The sequence below is a fragment of the Melanerpes formicivorus genome, unplaced genomic scaffold, assembly GCF_026170545.1.
Source record: "Melanerpes formicivorus ecotype bairdi unplaced genomic scaffold, bMelFor1.0.p_v2 SCAF_49, whole genome shotgun sequence".
Taxonomy (NCBI): Eukaryota; Metazoa; Chordata; class Aves; order Piciformes; family Picidae; genus Melanerpes; species Melanerpes formicivorus.
This window is the reverse complement of record NW_027142401.1, coordinates 2,947,507-2,966,901: the sequence shown is the minus strand read 5'-3', so window position 1 is coordinate 2,966,901 and position 19,395 is coordinate 2,947,507. Positions and strand designations below refer to the sequence as shown.

The 19,395-nt window shown below is 40.3% G+C and overlaps 1 protein-coding gene across 1 annotated transcript in view; it reads right to left on the bottom strand.

The window, feature by feature from the left end:
• AKAP6 (A-kinase anchoring protein 6) overlaps nucleotides 1-19,395 on the bottom strand; it is a 301,656-nt gene that overhangs the window by 173,810 nt on the left and 108,451 nt on the right. The window contains exon 5 of the mRNA XM_068160348.1: nucleotides 3,282-3,404. Within this exon, the coding sequence (XP_068016449.1) occupies nucleotides 3,282-3,404 (123 nt within the window). The remainder of the gene's footprint in view (nucleotides 1-3,281; nucleotides 3,405-19,395) is intronic.

Below are 19,395 nucleotides of genomic sequence, written 5' to 3'. Positions count from 1 at the left end.
TCAGAGATGTCTGCAGGCAGCTCTGGCTGGGCCAAAGGCAATAAACAGACCCTATCTGTACGCTTCAAAATGCTGATAAACATCCTGGATGTACAATCTTGCCAGACCAGGTACAATGGTCAACTAGAATATTCATTCTGGAAGTTCCACCAATTTAAACTGAAGCTGTCATGCAAGGACATTTGTAGACTTGCATCACCATCCCATTTCAGTGATTTGACTCCCCATGTGAGCAATACCTTATATAAAGATTCTAAGTTGATGTTGAAAATATCTTGTGCTGTTTACTTGTTGTTTATTTTGGCTTTCATGCTGTTGCTTTTTTAATAAACACACTCTTTAAGTGTCTGTGCTGCACCATTTCTTGAAATGTCAAAGATGTAGAAAAGGAAAGCTGGGAGACTTTAAAATTCAATCTTTTATCAACAATTTACATTGGGACTCTAAAATGACAGTCAAGACTTTTGCATAATGATAAATTTGGAGGATGATCTCAACTTTGTCCTTGTCTCCTCTGCAAGGCTTTTCCTAGCCAATAATGAGAAATGAAACAGGTACATTTTTCTGGTTTCCTGCTCGTGTATTTTCTTTTCTTTGACAGCAGAGATTTAATTCATGAATGCGAAATATTCTCTCTTTATGGCACTAATTTTGTTATTGCAACAAACATATTTGCAAGAAAACAATATCACAGGTGGTGAAATTGATAAATTGTGCCAAAGGCTAAGGCCTTGTCTCTACTAATAAAAATAAAAATACTAATCTACAGTGAGTTTTCACTCCTTCTACAACCAGAAAATCTGCACCGGTGAGGCATCATAGTTATGAGGTTTGCTAGTGCAGCTGCAGTACTCAGAAAAGAATCAATGTATTTCCTTTGTTTTCCAGGTTAGTTTGTTACTGGCATTTGCACCATGAACCCAGAAGTCTGGAACCTAAACTTATAAAGTACTAAGTCCCCTTTAACATATCTCAGTTGAGTCTGACAGCATATATAACCTGTCAAAAAGAAGAAAACCAGCAGTGTAAGTACCCTCACAAAGACCTTGATCACCATTGTTTTGCAATGCTCAAGCATGAGCTCAAATGTGAATTGAAGTTCATATACTTCTGTTTAAACACAGATTAGGATTTCTGACAGGCAAATACCACTGAAAAGCTGACAACCTAATTAATAAAAATAACTATCTTCTCCACTATAAAAATGCTCTATATTTCAATAATTCAGTTCTGCTGTGTAGAAACAAATATGAAAGCATGTTGTCTGAAATCCAAGAAGAAAAATCAGTTAATTGTTGTGCAATGATTTTTTTTTCTGCTAACTACATATGCCATAAAAATTATCACAGTATCACCAAATTGAAACTGAACTGTCCTTTAGAAACTGCTTCACAGATGTGAAGATAAACCCCACCTTCGTTCATGGTCATCCTGAAACATGGGAAGATTTCCTTTCCCCTAAGACATGCAGATCTAGAGTACAACTGGGATCCTAAGTACTTACAGGGGAAAGTGAAGATGTATAGGTGCCCACATACTCATTTATTTTGACTACCTCCAGCAATGAAGGTGTTGGTTTCGAGCTATTACTCCACCTCCCAGCCTGATAGATGGTTTTGGCCTCATCTCCCACAAAACCACAAGGTAAAGCTGGAAGTAATTTGCCTGCAAAAGAGCTACTGTGCTCCATTCCATGGAAAAAGAGGAAAAGAAACTAACTGTGACAGAGATATGCTGGTGATTGCCCTGTTCCTGGAACATGTTTCCTTTTATCCAATCAAGAGTGAAGCCTGTAATTCTACTCATAAAAATTCAGCTTTCCAAAAGTTTCTCATTGCAGAGTAAGAGGAAAACAAATTGATACAACTAATGCCTCTTCTGAGATCTGATCTCAAGATGTGCTCTGTGTCTTCAGAGCATCTGTATACATAATGGGAACCGTGGGATGGAGTGCATGCAGTACCAGGCAAAAATCAAACTCCACCACAATTCCAAACTCTGCAATGTAAGGTGAAGATGCAGTACCCTTGCACTGCATTTGACAGATGACCAAAATGGGTGCTTAATCTAGCAGGTGTAAAACAACAAACATTTGAGAGCTAAAGACACAAAAGTGTTTTCTGGGCAGTTGAAATTCTGAAGATAGTTTTCAGTTTGGTTCTAACTGTGTATGTGGTTAATGTACACTTAATTAAATAATGGTCATCCCAGCATTAATGTTGGGTTTAGGATGACATTTTTTCCTGTAATGCATCATGTGACTTCTTAGGACTATTAAATATTTGCTAACCATCAGATTATCAGAGACTGGAAATGAGACTGAACTTTGGAAATCCATGCTCTGATGTGGGTTCAGCTAATGCAATGGTTTATCTAGCTGGGGTGTTTTGCTCATTGGCTCAGAATAGTGCTATCACCAGATATTTTTTCCAGTGCATACTGGCAAGAACCTAAATTTTGAAAGAGGGGGAGAGAATTTCTTAGCTTAATTTTCCATTTGTTTTTCTTTCTTTTTTTTTAATCCTTTTTACCAGATAGAGCAGCTTACCCATTAAGAGATCTACCAATTGATCAGTATGCATTGATCTCTATTCCCTACGTACAGTAAAATTTTGCTTTTGGGAAACAGTAAAATTTTGCTTTTAGGAACTTAATACCTGGCTTAATTCAGCTTCATTTCACTTCCTCAGAATCAGAAACAGTTCTTAGAAGACTTCATAATATCTAAAAATATTTCCTAATCTATAATTCTAGCCTGCAATATATTCAGAAGATTATTCATCCAAATGTTTTCTTCCTCCACACAATGTTTTAGCTTTTTGCACAAGAACAAGATTAGTGACAGTTGTATTAATTACAAGCCAGAAATGCATATGAAGTAAAATGACTGAATTATTTCAAATATTTAAATTACTATTACATTAAAACTGTGTGAGAGAAAATGAGAGCTTTTCACAAATAAGAATGTCATTGACGTTACAGTATACTAAAAATCCTAGAACTCAGCAGAAAAAACAACATTATCCATTTTCTTTCCATTTTGGGGACAATTCCAGAATTGCAGTGGAACTCTGGCTTTCAATGTGATGTTTAGAAAGCTGTCAGTACTCATTTCAATACAGAAAACAATTGGTTGGTATTTTCATTAAAATAAACTCTAATGCTGTAAGTCTTACATTAAAATATAGATGCACGCTAGTAATTAAAAAATAATAATCAAATAAAAAGCACAGCAGAACACTTCAATTACTGATAGTAATCATAGTGTAATCTTGTCCTACCAAGTGTGTCTCCAGGTACAGTTTAAGGCTGTCTGTCTCTGCTTTAGGAGGAGTCCAATTCTCTGTTGTTTCCATGGCTTCATTTAACCAGTGAATGAATTCATCCAGCTTGCTTACAAACCCCTTACCAGATAAGAAAAAAGAAAGAACAAGAAAAGCATATTTGTTAGTAAAATGGCAATGTGAAAAATCTACACTCCATATTTTTTTTTAAAGCCAGTAGCGTACTGTATAGTACAATTTTGCCTTTTACAAACGTGCTAAGAAAGAAACAATTACCAAGTGGCCTTCTAGTAAATGAGAAGCAGAATGGTGTTTCTGGAGATAATCTAAGGTGATATTTTGGAAAATAATAATGTGAGATCCATGTGACACTGATGAAATGGGGAAAACAGCAAAGTTTTAGAAGATATGAGAGGGATATATAAAAAAGCTACATATTGATCACAAGGAAAATTGAGCTGAAGACCTTGCACTGGGCAAAATGGGTGTAGCACAAACACTGTTGGTTGAAAAAACGTGCAGAACAAAGCTGCATTAACAAGGTATACATCAGTAGACTGAGGGAAGAAAGTACTTGTCAGAACTTGGGTCTTGTGATTCCTGTTTTGGCTCATAAGATGAGACTCAGAAGAAATCAAACAGTAGGTGACGCAGAATATATAGCATTTAATATAAATATTGCTGATTGCATATGAGCCACACAGATGGTGCTCCTGAGAAGACAGCAGCTCCTGCTTCTCAGGAGCACCATTTATTTCAAGATTAGTACCAATTATTTTCTCTGATTAAAAATAGTGCCCCTGAATTTACATGATTGGATGATACTGTAGGCACATACTGAGCACGGATAATTTTGCCGAAGTCTTATCCACCACAAAGCAAGAGAGTAAATAGAATGAATTGGCCGTGATGTTTATAAGCACCCTGAAAATTAACTCTGAAGAGGAATGTCCGTCTATTACAAGCATCCTAAGACTAGATTAAGTTTGGTCTAATATTATTAGTTATTAATGATGGTTACTGTATTCTATTAATATCTAATATTATTAGTCATTAACTATGCATTTTGCAGCATGGTAGGAATTTTCATTTCCATTTGGGTAACAACTTAGTATACACACTCAGTATCTCACTCCCACCACTTTATTTATGGAATGATTTCTGGTAATTATTAGTCCATTCAGATAGCTAAAAGCAAGCTAAGCATAAAGCTTTTAAAGACTCATCAGTGACTCAGGAGCCTGTGTCCCCTTCTTCAAAGTGGCACATGAAACTGGAATTCTAAACAAGTCACAAACAGGAGTCTGAGCAGTTGGTGCACATCTGTGTTATGCAAAGAAGTGCAATGATAATAACCCAGACCAAGTAGAGCTACATTTCCTTGAAAATTCATGGTAGCAGAGTCATTTTGGCTCAACCCTGTGCCAAGCAGGGTCCAATAATCAACTCCTGGCTTCCAGCTGAAGTTACAGTGCTTCCAAACCAACACTAACCTCTGGCAGGACACTCCAGTGCATACTGCAGGCATGTCAGCACTCACTGAAGCATTCTGAAGACTTTGTTTTTACTACTACTATTTTTTATATAAGTCTCTACGAGTCCTCAGAATGAGAAGGAGGTTATTGCCATCTCTATTCACAGAACCCCCTGTATCTCAAAGCATTATAAGGCAAAAACTGTTTATCTGCAGATTTCATTGCAGGCTGTTTATCAGACGTTGCAGAAAGGGAGAAGGAAGGCAGGAAAAACAACCTAGAGGATATGGTGACTGAGAAAACACGTCTCCACTCTGTGGCAAGTAACAAAGGTAGCAGCATCTCCTTTCTCCTATAACAGGCCATGCCACACGGGCTATATTCTCCATGCCACAGGCCAGAGTGGGGGCAAGATGTTCCCCTAGCTGTGTTGCTTGCTTTCTCCCAGCTCACAGGAGATGCCTGACAGGCAGGAGTGGGAGATGTGAGCTGACAGGGAGAGGAGGGGAAGGAGTAAAGTCCTAGTCCCTCCAATAAATCTCTGCCTCTAGTTTAGCAATGTGTTGTCCTTGAGAGACAAGGTGATATGGTAAGCACAAAAAAATGAAGAGAGGCTCTCTCTTGTATATGCGTCATGTATTTTATGGAGACAGACACGTATAACATCTGCCTGCAGTACTTGATGTCTGTATGCCTTCAAAAGGGTGCTCAGAAACATTGCAGGCTTGCACCAGTATAAAAAGCAACAACCAGCGGGCAGTTACTCCTGCCCTCTCATAAAGTGTGCCCGTGTTTTAACGCCTGCTACTTCACGCTGGCGCCTAGAAGCTCCCCAGCAGCAGGCTCCAGCCTAGCGCTTGCCGCAACTGCTGAGGTGGGCTGCGGGCCCAGGCCGGCCCCGTGGGGCGCAGGGAATGCCTGGGGGCCAGTTTGAGGGGAAAAAATATTGATACAGCCTTCACCAGAACCCCGATAAAGCAAGTTAACTGACAGCTAAAGCGGTAAGGCTGCAAGCATCAGTGCCACCTGGCATGTCATGATCGCGGCTGGTGACATGGTGCCCGAGGGGACACACAGCAGCGCGGAGCACCGGCCGCGGCCAGCCTCGGCGGATTTTCTTCTGCCAGGCACCACAAATCACAATAATCCTAGCATTTTTCAAATGACGGCAATAAAATTTTATTGAATCCATTCCGAAGAGCACAACCGTGGAAACCGAAAATAGCGGAGGGCCGGGGAGGGGAAGGGCAGAGACGGCCAGGGGCGGCGGGGCAGCGCGGGGCACACGGCTGAGGGACCGCCACCCGCCCGTCCGCGCGCCATGCCTGGGCCCACAGCGCCACCTGCCGGCGCCGGGCCACCCGCGCCCGGCCCCGCTGGCGGCCGCCTCTGCCCGCGAGGTGCGCGGGCGCACCCGGCCCGCAGCCCGGACGCGCGCGTGTCTGTGGGAGCCGCGGGCCCGGAATGTCCCCGTGGCTGCGCGCACCACGGCGGAACTGCGGGCGGCCTGGTTTAAGGCGTGAGAGGGTGCGTAAAACAGGAAACTATTTTTATCTTAAACTGTATGTAAGATTGAATTGCAATAGTGCAGGTCTTGCTTCATGCGTCACAACCTAGTGGTCACAACAATACCCCAGGGTCTACACAGCAGGCCCTATGGTTCCATCCTATTTACTTTAGGAGCCGGATGGCAGTGGGTAAGGAAGGAGCCACCTTTATCATCCAGCCACCAGCTTCACCAGGCATCTCTGCCTGGGAGGCAGCTCCTGTTTGGATAATGAAACCTATGTGAAAATCATCAAGTGGAGCAACTCTAAGGAGTTACAGTTAGCGGCTGGTGATGAGCTTTACCTTCTCGCCATTGGCTTCTTGTCAAGGTGTAGTTATTGGCAGGCTTTGAGGTGTAGGCAAGAGCTCACCGTGAGCTGCAGCCTAGATCTCGTTCAAAAGGATTTGCTGTGCTGCCCCACCAGCCAGAAACAGGGCAAAGGCTGCCTGCGCCCTTGTACTTGGAGCATCTGTAGTTCAGTGGCCCGTGTAGTCCTGTCATAAACATAAATTCAGGTCCTTACTCTCCTGAAGCCTCACAGGGGAAGTCCACAATATAATTTATCCCTGACTGAAGGACCACTGCCCTTCCACAGACTGACCAACATGGAGTCATTTCTGCATCATCAACGTGGCCTCATTAATTGAAACAGAAGGCAATTAATGATGTACGTGGGAACACAAAAGGGTATTACAGTAGCTGCTTTTCTCACTGTTTAGGATATTTCTCAGAATGTGCAATTTAAATAAAGGCTTTAAACAAAATAAGTTAAAAAAAAATAAATATCTAAACCAGAAAATCTATTGTGAACCTCTGTCAGAGCATGAAACTACATTTTGAAAGAACATTACAACATAAATTAATATCATAGTATCATAGTATCATTCAGGGTTGGAAGGGACCACAAGGATCATCTAGTTCCAACCCCTCTGCCACGGACAGGGACACCCCACACTACATCAGGCTGGCCAGAGCCTCATCCAGCCTGGGCTTAAACACCTCCAGGGATGGGGCCTCGACCACCTCCCTGGACAACCCATTCCAGGGCTTCACCACTCTCATGGGGAAGAACATTCTATTCTATTCTATTCTAGTCTAGTCTAGTCTAGTCTAGTCTAGTCTAGTCTAGTCTAGTCTAGTCTAGTATGGGTTTTCAACTTCCAAGACGTTTTGATGGAAAATACAATAGTTTCATTTCCCGTTGCCAAGGCATGAGCTGGGTAGATGTTATACTATTTTCATCATAAGTGTGGTAGTGTCTAGATTAGACCCTTAACTAGTATAAATCAGCATAACTCTGCCGAAGTTTATACTTTTTCAAACTTGTTCTGAATAATTCTGAATAATTAATAAAATTCTGGAGAAAGGAAAATGTAATTTCAAACAGAAAAAAAAAGAACACCCAGAACTAGGACAGGATACAAAGGGGATTCATGTGCATCTGTATAAAATTAAGAAGAAACCTGCAAAATGTCCTGTATTGGTTTATCATCCTAAGATCTTATTTCTTGCACTGAGTATGCCTGGACTTGGATTTAGGATTACATGGAGCACCTCTCCTATGAGGACAGACTGAAGGAGTTGGGGCTGTTCAGTCTGCAGAAGAGAAGGCTCCGAGGTGACCTCATTGTGGCCTTCCAGTATCTGAAGGGGGCTACAGGAAGGCTGGGGAAGGACTTCTCAGGATCTCAGGTAGTGATAGGACTAGGGGGAATAGAATGAAGCTGGAGGTGGGGAGATTCAGGATGGATGTGAGGAGGAGGTTCTTCACCATGAGAGTGGTGAAGCCCTGGAATGGGTTGTCCGGGGAGGTGGTCGAGGCCCCGTCCCTGGAGGTGTTTAAGACCAGGCTGGATGAGGCTCTGGGCAGGCTGATCTAGTGTGGGGTGTCCCTGTCCTTGGCAGAGGGGTTGGAACTAGATGATCCTTGTGGTCCCTTCCAACCCTGAATGATACTATGATACTATGATACTATGAACAGAGCGGGAGAAAAAGTAATACCAGTACAATCCAGTCTCTGCCTTTTGACCACCTGGTTCAGCTTTGCAAATGCAACCGCACTCTACTGTGCAAGCCTGATGCTACTACTAGGACCTCCAGCCCTTGCATGACACAGCATAAAGCTATTCTTTTTCTATGCTGCTTAGTATAGCACACACACACACAAAAAAGTATTTCTGGATTATTTACAACAACTTCTATGATAAGGTTTGCAAATAGTGATAAGGCTCTACAATGTCCCACGCATAAACATTTTAAACATTCACCTTTGAAATATTCAGCTGTCCATTTTATTATATTATAATTTTACAGGTTTTCCTAAGGAGAGGAAGAAAGCTCTAATCACATGTCCTTGAACGAGGCTGGAGCAAAAATGTCTTAATTTGAAACCTGGCACGCACAAAGTTTTTGTGGTCTAATTCTACTTTCTCTGGATGGATAACAATGAAAAAGACCATTGTAAGTACTGGGGGAAAGCTTTGACTCAGTGTGCCTGCTTTGGTGTCTTATAGAATGAAAATATACTTTGGAGTTAAAGAATTCTTTAGCATTAAGGAATTAATTAACTGAAGAATTAGAGTTGAAAGGATTTAACTAAATACCCTGACTTCCTTATTAGTGACCAGAACACTCAAATTATTTGAGTCACAAGACATGAGAATTCACTTGATGAGTCACCCAAAAAGGGCAGGGATGGATAAGGTCAGAGGCCAGAGATATGAATGGCTATTGGGCAGTGGAAAAATGTACCTGGAAGTGTGCTTACCTGCCTTATTCTGCTAAATACAAGGACCTGCAAAAGATAGAGGTTCCCTGCACAAGGCTGCAGAGCTGCCTATACCCAATACAGCTGGTCAAAGGATCTTGGGTTAGGCAGCCTGGTTGTGTCTGGCATGTAGCATAACAGAGCAGAAGAGCAGCTGTTGTGGTGTGCTGCCAGCACAAGAAACCCAGGAGCACAGCAGCAAGGCCTAAAGAGGTGATCAGATGAATGTCTCATATGCAATTCATTACATTGAACAGGAATCTGTGTGTCCTGTCTATGCCAGAAAAATTAAATACTTAAAATCATCACAGAAATAGGCAGTCTTTGGCATCCCAAGCACTTTGAGCCTGTCTGCATTCATTTTCCCTGTTTAGCTGGGTCCTGTTTGCATATTCTTGCCTACTCACAATGGCTGTTTAGCACATCTCACTGGTTGCACCCTCCACCCTCCTATGAGCCCTTGGCACAGCCCAGGAGCTCCTCACTCCCTACATCTCTCCAGCTTTCACAGTGCCATCCTATGCTTTCCCACTGAACTTCAGAAGCTAACCTCATCTCTGGTCAAAGACTGACCTCCTTTAGAAACACACAGCCATTAACTTCCTGTTTCCCAGCATGTGGCAGCAGCACCAAGGCTGATGATTACTGCCATCAAATGAGTCAGCTGAAGAAGGTTTGGTACCCACTGATTCTAGCTACATGCTTCCACGGAGATGGTGGCACAGCCAATGCTCACAATCAAAAAAGGGCAAAGTAGAGACGAGGAAAAATGTTATGGGCTGTCAGCAATAAAATGAGCAGTTGACCAAGAACTACTGATAACAACTACAAAATGAGTGAAAACAACATAAGTGCTTACAAAGCTCTAAAAAGGCTCCAGTCTCTGATGACATCCATGCATATTCTCTTGTCAGAGGTGTTGTTCAGACATACTCCCTTTGCACTGCAGTTTTCTGAGCAGCACACAACTATGGCATCCCAGAAAAGCTTTTACTGCCATAGTCATGAAAAAAAACATCCATGGCTGTCCAATGGTTAACTTCAAATTATGTATAAATGCCTCTCAACTAAGCTGACGCCACTTATTACAGTAGAACTGTTACAGTTTCCTAACTTCATTTCAGTGGTTTAATTTTACTTTTGCATTCCAAGCTTTTTTTTTTTGCCTTTTTTTTTTTTTTCCAGATAGGGAAGTAAACAGTCCTGGTGTTCAATAATTTTAGCACTTCAAATGGTCTCATTTAGACTTTGAAGTTCTGCTTTCGTTAATTGAAGGGAATGGGAAAGGAGGAACTTTCCATCCCAGCTGCAGCTATCACTTTACAAATCCAGCTTTTATTAGGCCACATTTAGAATGGGAAAAGACTAAAGCCCAGTTCTCCAATTTTAAGCTTTATCCTAGGTTTAAAAAATAAAAATCTAAAAAGGAAAACCATGGACTATTTACTATATTCAAAAATGTAACTTCCCACTCCCCACCTTGGTACACTAAAAGAAATAGAATAGAAATAGAAATAGAATAAACCAGGTTGGAAGAGACCTTCAAGATCATCGCGTCCAACCCATCAACCAATCGAACCCACCTAAACAACTAACCCATGGCACCAAGCACCCTGTCAAGTCTCCTCCTGAACACCTCCAATGACGGCGACTCCACCACCTCCCTGGGCAGCCCATTCCAATGGGCAATCACTCTCTCTGTATAGAACTTCTTCCTAACATCCAACCTAAACTTCCCCTGGCACAGCCTGAGACTGTGTCCTCTTGTTCTGGTACTGGTTGCCTGGGAGAAGAGACCAACCTCTGCCTGTCTACAACCTCCCTTCAGGTAGTTGTAGACAGCAATAAGGTCACCTCTGAGTCTCCTCTTCTCCAGGCTAAGCAACCCCAGCTCCCTCAGTCTTTCCTCACAGGGCTTGTGTTCCAGACCCCTCACCAACTTCATTGCCCTTCTCTGGACTCGTTCCAGCAAGTAGCATCAATGCTTTTAATCTATCTTTGAAGTGAGACTCCTTTAGACAGGAAATTTGGATATGTGCACTTTTGGAAGCTAGCATTATCAGTGCCAAAATCCTGCCACAAAACATAAAGGATCCAACTGCACCCAGCAGTATGAAAATTTTTATGGCGCTTCATCCTCGATCAAATTTTGCTTTTGCTTTTTGTGGAAGTTCCCAGATGTACAGTGCCTACATGGCACAGGTAGCAAAATTATTTCAACACCTTTTGGCTTGCAATTTTAAGCTGTGGGTTGTTAACACTATTTGTCAGATGTTTTCATTGAAGATGTACTCTGGCTAGCTTACGCTTAAGGTACTTCTGATCATTTGTGAAAGTACAAAGCTGTTCTAATGACTTAAACTAAGATTAATACCAGAATAAAAGAGATGCACCAAACTATTAAATGCAAACATACTAAAATAATTTGCCATAGCAGTTAAGAGTGATGGTGGAAAGTCCAGTGTGGAAGCACCAGACACCACCAGTGCTTGTTAAATCACTACCCCAGACGTTTTTTTTCCCTTCCACCTTCTCTTTTATTATACAGAGGGAGTTCTCTTCTTAAAAGAATTGTTTATGAGGCTGTGTGCTTAAAAATGAATGTCCAATTTTGTTGCAAGCAGACAGTGTTGTAAAGTTTGTTCCCAGTTTACAAAAAGACCAAGCTCACAGAGGGGTCTGTGTACAAGGATGGGCTGGCTCTAAGGGCACTTCTATCACAGAATGCATTAAGAAACCCCTTTGTCTAACCACAAAAGGACTTGCATATTACTCTCAGGAGGAACACATTCCTGCCTATGGACTTTATTTTCAAAAGCATAAAAGTGCACTTTCTTCATAGGCAAAGGTAAGCCAAAGAAATCCAGGTACTCAAGAGGATGAGGCTGCAACAAACTGCCATGGTCAATTTAATTGGAGTTAGACCCAAAGGCAACAATAAAACCATTAGCAATATAGATGTTAGGGATCCCTAAGGAGCCAAGGTGTCGCAATGAAATGTGTCAGTATTGTCAAGATTCTCTGGCAGAGTGACCTCACAGAAGCATACCACTGACCAAACACATCAGCAGAATGGTGAGTTTTAATATGCAGTTCAGGGTACTTTCATTTACAGGCACTTCAGAAGCAGAATTTATCAGCTTTGTGCTAAAGGAGTGCCAGTGACTCAATAACCCCAGCCTATGAGAACGTGCAACTTAAATTGCACATTAATCGTTTAAACAAGGAAAAGATAAAGATTAAATACTTCTTTTAGTAGACATCCACATAAAGGCACATCTTTGTCTTCGACTGTATACTGTCTAGTTAAGCATTTTCAAGCGTGTTAAATTACAGAACTCTTTTCACGGGTGCCACCTCTAGGCTTTGTGCCCAACTACCACACACAGAATCAGAAATGACTGTTGAATGTATTTTCCCTAATGGGCATCCCTCTAATTGGTCGTGATTTATATGGTTACGGAACAGCAAGTGGTAGCACAGTATGGTCACTGGCTCATGACTTTGCCTGGTTTCAGAGTCCCCAGGATGCATTCTGATGCTGGAAAACAAGAAGCATTAATATATATAAAAATCTAGAGTTATATCAAGCAGAGCCAGCCAGCCATGCCTCAACTTTTCAGGGAGATGTCACTGGAGAGCTTGAAACAGCAAGGACAACAAAACACAGTTCTTACAAGCCTAGGAAAACACTACAAATTAACTCACTTCTAGCTTTGTCCCTAAAAGCCAATGAGAGGGTACTTCCAATTTTTTGCAGACCTTTTGTTCCACTAATAAATCAAACAGATTTTGCTAGTACTTCCAAGCTCTTTTTCTATATTTTGATTACAGCAAGAATGGCAAAAAATATTTTAAAGTACTTCTCAGTGTGAACCAGAACCATAAAGGCAGGACAGGCTTAAAAAACATGCTGCAGGGAAACATGCAAAGGGTTACATTTCAATCCATTAAAAGGAACTATATTTAAAGACTCTGAACCTGATAGGTAAAAGTACCAATAAAATTTTCACTGACCCCATGGGACTGTTGACTTTAGTTCTGCTTCTAGAAAAAAAGCAGATTGCACTAATCTGAATATTAAGAATAATTCCTAAATGTACCTCTGTAAATTACTTAAACCTTTCTGTGATGTCACAAACATAATTCTCTCCCCTATGCCTTGCCCTACCTTTTGCTCAAGGTGAAGATCTACATTCTATTTAAAAAAGAACTAACGTAAGGCCTCTGCTGCTATTTGAAATGTACAAGATGTAAAAAGGGATATTCTTAGTAACAGAAGATTGACTGTGGGGCAAAGATAGATACAGGCAAAGTAAGCCAAATGCTTCTAAACCCTGTTCCTGAGAGGTATATTCTTAGATAGCAGACAAGCTTCCGAGACCACTGATAACATTAACCCCCAACCTTTTGAAGGATCAGTGAATGCCTAGAACCACAGAAGAGATATCCACGGATTGGAAGGACACTGCTGGGGAGACAAGATCCCTATAGCCCTTAAGCCAAGACAGTTATTCCTATGAATATCATATAGGAAAGTCCAGAGTCATTGTGACTTTGCAAGTGTTCAAGAATGAAGAATTCTAGTGGAGAGAAGGAAGGGTAAAGGAGACACTGCCTGATTCATACATCATTTAAAGAATCATCTGGTATGAACTTAACAGCAATATGGATTTGTTATAAACCTCCAGAAATGCCATCTGCTCTGATGGCAAAAATGCCAGGCCTACAAAATGGTTGCTGATCTGATACTTACATGGCCCTGTTTTCTACCTGAGATGCAATATAAACAGGCACAAAGCTATATAAAGTTTCAGGCCTCCTGCATTCATTCATTCATGTGAGGACAGAGTTCATGCTGAGAAAATACGGATGGCCAGTGATGTGTCTCAAAAGTGGTGTAAGATTCAAAGCGCTCCCAGGAATCAAGCAAATAAGTAAATTAGCATATCCTTCTTTGTGTGGAAAACATTTACATATGCCTTCACATTCAGGATGACAGAAAATACCTACCTCCAAAGTTATTATGCATACTAATTGGAATCTTAGTTATTTTTGAGACAATACTCAGAATTCTTCAAGTTCCATGTCAGGCCACAGTGATGGATGGCAGTGTCAGAGACGAAGCCTGGCCTTGGAGAGAAGAGGCTGGCTGGAACATGGCCCGAGCCAGCCCTCTCGTGGAGACACTTCTCACTGCCTGGAAACCACACTTGTGCCAGCAAGCTGAAGCATCCTCTCCAGTGGTGCAAGCAATACAAACAAAATCCCCACCATTTGTGCACAAATAGATTTCATCACCACTAAGCTATGCAGACACAGATTACTTGAAGAAGTATTTGCCACTGTTCTAGTGAGCATTGCCTTTTGTCAGAAAACCTATGCAATGTAAACCTGTATTTGCATGTTTCTAGTGCTCATCTTACTCAGCATCCCTAGCCTGTGTGAAATTTTGAGATTGACTGGGAAAGTATTGCTAAATAAACTATTGCAACAATGGAGTGAATAGTCTAAATAGGAGAAAGTAGAAAGATAGGATTTCAAGTATACCAAAGCCCTGAAAATGAGAAACAGGGAGAAGAGACAATAAGGAAATGGATAATAAACAGGGAGGCTAATAGATAAGAAGCAAATACAAGCAAAGGACAAGACAGTTCTCTTTTGTTAGCTTAGAAAAAAAAAGAAGTGATATGCTTTGGATCATTAGAAATAAAACAAGCAGGCAAAAGTTCTTCTAGTAAAAGCAGAAGAGTTAGCAACTGTGATACTGTGAGTGAGCTAAGTAATGTACCAACTTCTGAATGATATCCAGATCCAGTCTTCAAAATTTATCATATTACAGGGACTGAATATGTAGTTTCTTAAAATGTATTTATTCACAAAGACCAATGCTTGGTCATGTCTCACAGAAACTTGCCGCTCTTAAAATCACTATTTCCTGAGTCATTTGTTCTTTACGTAAAATCCAAGTGAGCTAAGCAGATAGGTGCCTAAAACATCACTTAATACAGGGTAAGTTTGAAGTTTTGCTTATGTATCACATCATCAAATATCCTAAAATGAGGCCTTTTTAGATTACATCCTCATGTGACCCTGAATATTCAAAGAACAGCCATATCTAGAGATCATCTGAGAGATGTGAATGCTTTTAGACCACATTCTTCTGTTTCTCTCAGATGGCAAACCAGGGAACAACAGTATTTCCAGAAGCTGATAGCCAGTGATGTATTAAGGGAAGGAGAAGAACAATCTGCCTGAGCCAAGAAAGATGATGCAAGAAACAGTCAGAAAAGGGAACCTCAGCTCTGTAGCCGCAGCTGGAAGGAGTGTCTGGATTCTGGAGGGACCTTGTGCACTGCACAGGAGAGGGGGTCTGCCTCTGGTGAAAATACCAGGCACCAAAATGTCTTGATATGTCCCACTGAAAGGACAGGGGCATAATGCTGCAGTACATTCACATCTATTTCATAGTCCCGTGCTTTTTTGTCCACTCTGAGCAACTCAAATAGAAATAGAATAGGAAATGCAGAAGTTAGTTTAGACCTCTTGTCTCTAAGTGCAAATTTGTTATTTACTCTACAGATAAACCTAAAATCAAATCTCCTGATCATAACTGTCCTTTTTCTTTCAATATGAAATGTTTGTTATGTAGCAGCCGTAATGCAAACTCTGCGGATAAGGTGAATTGATCATCAGTGTCTTCATTTTCAGTGAAGCTAGTTGTCTGGTTTGCTTTACTAAATATGCTGCAAATATAACTACTGATATTGAAGGAACTTACTGTGATATGAGGGTACTTGGAAATATTTCTTTGCCTCCATATAATTATTTTAAATGTTGTATTGGCAACATAGGTTATTTTCAGATTGTTTTACAGTTAATGTATGTATTGATTATCAGCCAAAGTGCATCCAAAAGACAAACCAATCTTCATTTGCAGTTTTTCCATATAATGGCCTCTGTAATATATTAGCTTTATTCTGCTCTGAAAAATAGACAGTTACAGATGACCAGCATTCCTTGGTTTGCATACCCTGAGTATCTGGGCTTCAGACAGTGGACTGGGGGTGGAATGCCCTGTGCAGCTGTTATTTCTGCTGATGGTCAGCTGCTACCTTGCACTCAGACTGGGCAGCACTGGAGGCCCCTTGATTGCAGCCAGGCTGGCACCTCCCCTCACTGGTTGCAAGATTTCTTTTCCCTTTGATCTTGAACTTGCTAGAAATGAACCTAATTTCCCAACATTCAATTTATTGAAAAGTGCACATGATACACATAGATCATGGCTGTTTCTGTAGCCTGAAATCAGAGTGACCCCATGGCATGGTGTCAGTTAGAAAGAGATTAGTGCACTCCCAAAATGTTTACATTTTTCCTGAACAAAGAACAAATCCTAAAAGAATTAAATTAGCCAACTTGTATGTACAAAATGACTATCACAGGATTTTCAGTGCCTTTTAAATGAAACCTAAAGGCTCTTTTATTGTTATGTAACATTTACAGTAAGTTAGCCAATAAGTGATGAAAGAAGAAAGTCTTATAGTCACAAACTAGGATGACAGCCTACTTATTTAATTAACTATCGTTCTTCAAATTATAATAAAAAAGGCAGCTATATTTGCATGGAGAATACATTTTTTTTCCCCCAGAGGATAGAGTTTATTCTTTTTAACATATTTCACAAGTTCTGTAGAATTTCATGCACAGGTTATATTTATAGAAGTTTAATATTTGGCACGCTCATGCTAGCGCTTTTTAAATCAGAAAAATGTTTCAACATTAAATCTGTTGGAAGAAAATACACAGCCAAATAAATGTTGGAAACTAAACAAAAGCAAAAAAAAACAACTTAATAATCAGGAAAGATTCTAACTTATGCATTATTTAATCTCTGAATTTCTAACGATTCACCGGTGAAGTTACGGGAGTTGTAACGAGTTGTAGCGAGTCATTCGGCATTGGAATGGGTTGCCCAGGGAGGTGGTTGAGTCATCGACCCTGGAGGCGTTCAAGGGGAGATTGGACGTGGCACTTGGTGCCATGGTCTAGTCATGGGGTCTGCGGTGTCAGGTTGGACTCGATGATCCTCGAGGTCCTTTCCAACCTAAGTGATACTGTGATACTGTGATACTGTGATTTGAAAGGGAAATGTTATCTGGAGGTGCAGTAACAAGTTATGACCTCAAGAGGGCCATGTATCACCATGTCTAAAAGTTTTCCAAAAGGAAGGGAAAATCCACGTTTTTTTTACTGGGATAGAACAGATGCTCTTTGCCTGTGGGTAACTGTCAAATATATTGACCTCTGCTATATCACTGACTTAAGATATAATGACCTCAAAATCAGAATGCTTAATTCAGCATTTCCTATTATTGAAGGCTAATTGTTGGGAAAATGTTACATCTGTCATCTCACAAGCAATATTATAATTCTTTGATCCATTAACTTGTTTTACAGTTAAGATTCCCTGCATAACAACAAGTAAACTGGTGGTTTCCACTATTCACTAGCTATGGCATCAGCAAGGAGAGATTAAGATTCAGTACCTATTTACTCCTTTATTATTCCTGTAGTTTCCTAATTTAATTTCCTGTTATGCACTCAGTTCTTGTTCACCTGCAGTCTCCAAAGAAATCCTGTCACTGTTAGTTCCTTCATTAATTGCTTTTCTTTTGGTTCCTAATTAATCTACCTTCCCTTTTAGATAGTTTCTTTTTTCAGTGGTCTCTAGTGGGAATTCCTTTACATCCTATTTAGAACCTAATTCTTAGCTTACTTTTTTCATCCCCCAAATTTGGATATGCTTACAGTCTCTGGACTATTTTTTATTGTTATTTTGTTGCCACAGTCTTTGTTTTTCACCCCCAAAAGCTTTGCTGTTCCTAACAAATTTGCTATTTTATTTTCTGGTTTTCTGCACTCAGTAGAGCTATAGGAGATTTGCACTGCAGTACATAGATGAAGTTGATTGTAGTTTCAACTTACCTGAGCCATTTTATGCTAGCTGCTATATTTCACTTGCTGCAGTATTTACATTTTAAAATACTCTGTGTCTTTAGTCTTAAACAGTACAATGAGGAAACATGCATGAAGTCAGATGCTGGTGTCAGTAGGGAAAAGGCAATTAGTAACTTTAAGTTACTGTGGCTTGAACGTCTACATTGACTATTACCAGAAATCTTTTTGCTCTTTAGTTCCCCCTCCATCAGCCTGGAGAGATTCCAAACATTGTCCAAGGAAATCCAGCAGCAAATCTAGTGCTGATTCAGGTAACCTTACTTGACTTAATGAGAATCAGTATTCAAAATAAGTCTCTACTAACAGTATAGGAATGTTTAGATAAGATTCCAGTTTGATTTCCTAAGGGAAGCTCAGCTGTTTATGAGGATTATCATAAGAGCTCCAAAATCTGAAACAATTAGGAGAAAACATTTTTGTTTTGTTTTTCTGTTTACTTTCAAGAAAACTTCCAAATGTAAGCATACAGACAGCCTGAAACAACATCTGAGAGACAGTTTCCTGACTATATTTACCACAAATTAAAATCACTCTGATGCCTAATGATGACAACTAAGATTTAAGAGTCAGCGCGATTTAATGTTTCATTCCTGATTATAACATACTGGAAAAGATGAAGGAACAAAAACCAGTTCTTGTCAAAATATATCAGGATAGACAAGAAGGAAAAGATATGAACATATTTTGAGGAGTTATGCAATGATCTTACGTAAGCGAACTTGATCTTTCTTCTCAAGTTAATCCTCTCTAGACCCTTTTGCTGTGACTCATCTCCAGCCTGTACACATTTTAAGGCAATGATGCATTAACAGCAGTAGATAGACTGGACTTTGATTTAGGTGGAAGTTAGCAGCAATGTATTATTTAAATAATGAAATATTTAGAACAGAGCATAGTCATTTTGATATCCTGTATCTTTCTGGAATATTCTGTACTTTCTCACAGAAGATACATAAAACATAAGGATCCAAGAGCCTAAGTATGTTATGTAACAGAACAGCTAGACCTGAAAATACTGGGAAAGGCATATCACTATGAAAGCATAAAGCAATGAGCATTGTCTTCATATTTAGCATATTTAGGAGAATATTAGAAACCATAATTTCAAATTCAGTAGCTTTGTGTTTAGTAATGGTGGCACTTCAGGAAGCCCTAAACTCATTGCAGCAGCTAGTTAACAGGGTAGCTCAGAAGTTATCTCAAACTCTTCACTACCAATCAACCAAATCTCTCCCCAGTTACAGAGAATTCAGTAGGGAGCAAAAGAAAATTCTTCTTACACCACCATCTGCACCCTAAAGT